At 33.4% G+C, this 5,724-nt stretch overlaps 1 protein-coding gene across 1 annotated transcript in view; it reads left to right on the top strand.

Moving 5' to 3' along the window:
- The window catches only part of LOC111391616 (MOB kinase activator-like 1A), a 7,659-nt gene extending 4,983 nt beyond the window's left edge, over positions 1-2,676 (top strand). The window contains exons 3-6 of the mRNA XM_023016865.1: positions 41-134; positions 1,622-1,755; positions 1,865-2,028; positions 2,436-2,676. Coding sequence (XP_022872633.1) covers positions 118-134; positions 1,622-1,755; positions 1,865-2,028; positions 2,436-2,507 — 387 coding nt within the window. The 5' untranslated portion in view covers positions 41-117 and the 3' untranslated portion in view covers positions 2,508-2,676. The remainder of the gene's footprint in view (positions 1-40; positions 135-1,621; positions 1,756-1,864; positions 2,029-2,435) is intronic.
- Positions 2,677-5,724: the final 3,048 nt, after the last annotated feature.

The raw sequence follows: 5,724 nt of genomic DNA on the forward strand, positions 1-5,724 counted from the left end.
TTCTCTGGAAATTAACTAAAGCCTGATTTTGATTTTCCAGCTGTTGACTTCTTCAACCAGGTGAATCTGCTCTATGGAACCCTCACAGAGTTCTGCACGCCAGAGATCTGTCCAACAATGTCTGCTGGCCCCAAGTATGTTGAGTAACTATTACTTAATTTTACTTTCACTAAGTAGCCATTAGATAGGTTCGTTATCATGCTAGAAGGGTAAAAGAGAGAGAGATGTGTTGGTTCAAGTGATCATGCATAGTCAGCTCAACTCAAATCCAAAATGATTAGTTAGTAAATGAAATTCAGGATATGTATTAAGATATACTGGATTTACCATCTTGCCAATTGATAGGGGAAATTTGAAATTATATTTTTTATTTAGAAAGATGAAAGTTAACTATAAAGTCAGTACAGCTTTCTTGCCAAGCCCTTAAGCAGGTGTAAATATACACTGCTTTCTTGTGGATTTTTTTGTGGCTTTTATTTTATCATTTTTCCCTACCACAAAACCACCTTAGGGGAAGGTAAAGAAACGGAAAAATAAACCCCAAAGGTAGAGAACAAGCTGATATTTTGACTAGTATGTTTAGCACTAGGGAAGAAGCTTGCCTTGTGCACCTCTGGCTTTAACTAGTTCTAAGGTTTTGCATAATGATCACTGTTTCTTTGGATATTAACCTCATGAAGTTGAATTTAATCAATGGATTGTATATTCATCAAACTTGTGTTTCTTAGCAGCATTCATAGATTAGAAAAGTAAACTTCCTGTTTCGATTTGTCCTTAAAATATGCGCACAAAAGTTTTGCTTATATTTCGGCTTTCATATCTGTAAAAGCTTTCATGCCAGCAACTGTTAGCTGCTGGCAACATTACCTTCTCATTCATGCTGGACTTTGCAAGTTGCTATAAGTTTCTTTGGAACAACAAAAAGGGTATAATATAAGCCCCGCTATGGCTGTGTTAAAAGTAAGTCAAACGTAGCATCTGTTTTGGTTTCCCTTTTAGTTGCGAAAAAGTTACTTTTCAAAGAAAAACATTTATTCTAAGTTCTAAGTACACATTTCGAAGGATCCACAACTTTATGCACTTATTCATTCATTTCTACCCACTTATAATTTTAGCAATTAAAAAGGAAACCCAAACAAAGGCTTATTTTGCCAAACATGATATTCTCTAAGAGCATTTTTGGGTAGTATTTATAAACTATTTTAAATAATAAATTTATAGAAAAGAGTGGTGGATAAGTGTGTAGTATTTGTAGGTCCCTCAAAATATATGGATAAAAAGTGGCTTGAGTGTTTATAAATAGTTTTAAAAATGAGCCTGACATATGCTAAGTTACTTTTTGTACTAACAAAACTTACTTTTCTAATAACTAAGTTGACATTTAAGCACATCCAAACATTTTATTAATCTCTGCCTGGGATATTGATTTTTGTCAAAAAAGCTGGGTCAAACTATGAACCATCCCGTTAATATTGTACCAGTAAGCTTTCTTTACCTTTAGGAGTAACCCACTTCCAACTTTTCAGAGTATAGTCTATTAATTGCAGTAGTTCTGTTTATTTTTAAATCAAAATTTAATTTACAAAGAAATGTTCCTGAACTTCTTGGCATTTTTTTACAGGTACGAGTACAGATGGGCAGATGGTGTACAAATCAAGAAACCTATCGAGGTTTCAGCTCCTAAATATGTCGAGTATTTGATGGACTGGATCGAAACCCAGTTGGATGATGAATCCATATTTCCTCAAAAGCTTGGTAATAACCTAAATACTACTTAATGTGTTCCATTGCATGTTTTATGGTGTAGAAGATAGTTGTCTGATTTATATTTTAGTTAACCATATTAACGAATTAATATTTATAGGCACGCCTTTTCCCTCCAACTTCAGGGATGTTGTGAAGACCATATTCAAACGCCTGTTCCGTGTATATGCACATATATACCATTCTCATTTTCAGAAGATTGTGAGTCTTAAAGAGGAGGCTCATCTAAATACCTGCTTCAAGCATTTTATACTGTTTACCTGTGTAAGTTCTTCGATTTTTGTGAGCTAAATTGTTTTACGTATTCTGTTCACTCTGCTCCTTTCTCAGACTTTGAATACTGTTAAAATTACAATGACCACTTTTAAGGTTATCATAGTCCATATTCTGTTATTTTATCTTGATTTTGTTAGGTGATATTATTGTCTTTATAATTTCTTTCTTTCCGCTTAACATAAGAGGAGGGTAAATGACATAATAAGCTAAGAATGATTATTTGTAGAACTGTAACTCGCTATAGACTGGTCATACCATTTCAGTTCCATGGCAAGGGAGTTGGTCGAACCCTCATTCTTTTACTATTGTTACGAACGTCAAATATTCTTCGAATGTTTTGATGCTAAACTAGATTTCAATTTTATAATAACATAAATATATGTTTTCTGATGCAGGAGTTCGGGCTGATTGACAAGAAGGAGCTGGCTCCACTTCAAGAGCTCATAGAATCCATTATTCCTTATTGAGCGTGCCTTGTATTTGTCTGTCTGAACTGACATTATGTAGGAACAAAATGAAATGATGTGATCCTATAATCGTGTGCATACTGTTCCTGGGATAGTCTTATTTGAATACTTTCAAGCCCTTGTTTGATCCCCATTTTGGAGGAAAAAATGAATTTTTCACTAGTGTATTGATGGGGAATGTGTGGTTAAAAAATAAGGAAATTTTTTGAATTTACGTGTAACATTATTTTATTGAAGAATGTGATTGAAATGACGTCAAAATGTTGTGGAATAATGCATTTTTTTTTAAAAATAAATAATGGGGTTCAAAGCTCCAAGTAATATATTTTAGCAAATAACTAAACTAAGACCTTTACAGTAGAAGTTTTGTTAGAACTCAGCCACGTGTTCTTACGGATGCCCATATTTTTCATACTTGATATTGACCATGAATGATTACTGTCATTAAATCATCAATTAAAACTAATTTAAAGAGTATTCAACATAATTATATAAATTATTAATGCACTTGTCACAATGTAATGAGTTTAATAAATTAACATGAAGAGAGAGGGGGATCTTAAAATATTTGAAATTAAACAAAATAAAAATAATTTGTCAATTTAATAATTTTATTATTGAAATTTTTGTCGCTATAAGTTACATTCGTACCGACCATTTTGAATAATCAATTATTTGAAAGTAGAGGCATAAAGGAGTGAGAATAATTTTCAATAAGTGTGCGTGGATAATGAATTCATATATGTATTTCAAGGAAAAATTCATAAATTGTATACTGAGACGCGAAAATTGGATCGAACTTATATGATATTAAATTCTCGTGCGTAACGCAACTAAATCCCAATACATTATGGGGTTAAGTATTCACTTGTGATTTTGTAAGTGTATGACTATATTTAATATAAAAAATATAAGAGAAATAGTAAAGATAGAGTTAGAGAAAAAGAGTGTAAATAGTTGGTGATGAATAGTCTAGTATTGGGTTTGTATCCTATTTATAGTGTAAATTCTAGGACCATGTGCAAAAAAATAAAATGAAATGGCTAGATATTAGGCATAGTCAATACATAAATGGTGGATTGTCATGAACAAGATCAAATTAATATCTTTAATCATGTGGTCAAATCAATTGGCTTGGTTTAAAACTTGGTATAAGTAATGCACGTGGTCAAATCAATTACCTTTATTTACATGGTCAAATCAATTACATTGGATTGAAATATAATATGAATAATGCACGTGGTCAATAAATCATCTTTATTCAAGACCAATTACCATATTTACGTATATTTTACACATGATTTCATCCAATTTTCAAAATAACTCTCAACTTAGATCCTCAAACTATTGGCCAACAACCAATAAGATCATTAGATTCCAATAATAGCGCACTTAAGTCCTAAATTTAAATTTATCAAGTAGTAATAATTCGAGAGGTTACAACCTACCCCTTTAAAATAAATTTCGTCCTCGAAATTTACCTTGAAATTCCTTAAAGATTTGTGGGGTACTTGGCTTGAATTTTCACTCTCGCCCCCATGTAGCTTCTTCAACTGAGTGATTATGTCATCACGCTTTTACTAAATATACCACTTTATTTCTGAGCGCTTGTAATTTCTGATTGATGATTTCAACTGGTACTTCTTCATCACTCATACTGCGTTGTATTCAATTGATTGATGGTTCACTACATGGCTCGGATCAGGGATGTACTTCTTGAGCATAGACACGTGACATACGTCACGTACTGCTAAGAGTTTAGGGAGGTAAGGCAAACTAATATGGTCAACTTCCAACGAACCTCAAGACTTTGGGTGGTCAATGAATCTTGATCGCAATTTTCTACTCTTACTGAAACATAATTCTCCCTTCATAGGTGCTACTTTGAGGAATACTTTGTCAACTTCAAGAAATTTCAAGTCATTTTTCCTCTCATCTCATAGCTTCTTTTGTGTGTCTTGAGACGTTTTAATAATGTTACAGATATTCTTGATAGCCTACACAATCTGTTCAATAATCTCTAGACCTAAAATTTCACATTGGCAAACTTTGTCTCAATGAACTAGCGATTTGCATTTTCTCCCATACAATGTTTCTTAGGGTGCCATGTCGATAGATGTATGATAACTGTTATTATAAGTAAACTCAATTATAGGTAGATGCTTTTCCCAATGTCCACAAAACTCTAAAATACACAATCGAAGCATATCCTGTAATGATTGAATCGTCCGCTCAGTTTGATCATCTGTTTGACGGTGGAAAGTTGTACTAAAGTTCAATTTAGTTCCCATAGCCCGATGTAAACTCTTCCAAAGGTTCGACGTGGACCTTATGTCTCTATCCTACACAATTGAAACTGGTATATTGTGCAACTCCACCACTTTCTTAACATACAACTGTGCAAATTAGTCCATAGAAAAGGTTATGCGGACTGGTAAGAAATGAGTAGACTTTGTTAATCGGTCAATGAAAATAGGCTCATTACCTTTTCTTGATTTTGGTAAACCTACAACAAAGTCCATCATCACATCTTCTCATTTCCATTTTGGGACATCCAATAGCTGCAGCAACCCTAATGGTCGTTGGTGTTTCACTTTCACTTGCTGACATATCAAACACCTTTCAACGTACTCGGCTATATCCTTCTTCATTAATCTCTACCAAAATACCATTTTTAGGTCTAGGTATATCTTTGTACCTCCTGAATCACTGAATATGGAGTAGAGTGAGCATTCTCTAATATTTTCTTCTTCAATTCTTCAAAGCTTGACACATATAATCGTCCTTGATGATGCAATACTTTATTATCAGATGTGTAAAATCTTTCAATTTTCCCATTTCTATCTCAGTGTTAATAAATTCTAGGGACTGGTTACCTTTCTGATGACTTTTAATCCTGTTACAGAGTGTTGATTGGATCGATAATACTTTTATCCGACTATGGTACCAGGTTTAGTTGTGATAATCTTGAGACTTAATCTCTTGAACTCCTTTCATAAAGGCTTTTGTATTAATGTCGCATTTGCTCCTGTATAGGTAGTGTCTCTAAATCTTTAGTGTATGAACGATTGCAGCGAGCTCTAAGTCATACGTTGGGTAATTATGCTTATATATTTCTTGTTCTCTTGATGCGTAGGTGATCACCTTGCCTTGTGGCATCAAAATGCATCCCAAGCCATTCTTAGATACATAACTATAGATTACAAAACCTTATGCC

The sequence above is a fragment of the Olea europaea genome, unplaced genomic scaffold, assembly GCF_002742605.1.
Source record: "Olea europaea var. sylvestris unplaced genomic scaffold, O_europaea_v1 scaffold809, whole genome shotgun sequence".
Taxonomy (NCBI): Eukaryota; Viridiplantae; Streptophyta; class Magnoliopsida; order Lamiales; family Oleaceae; genus Olea; species Olea europaea.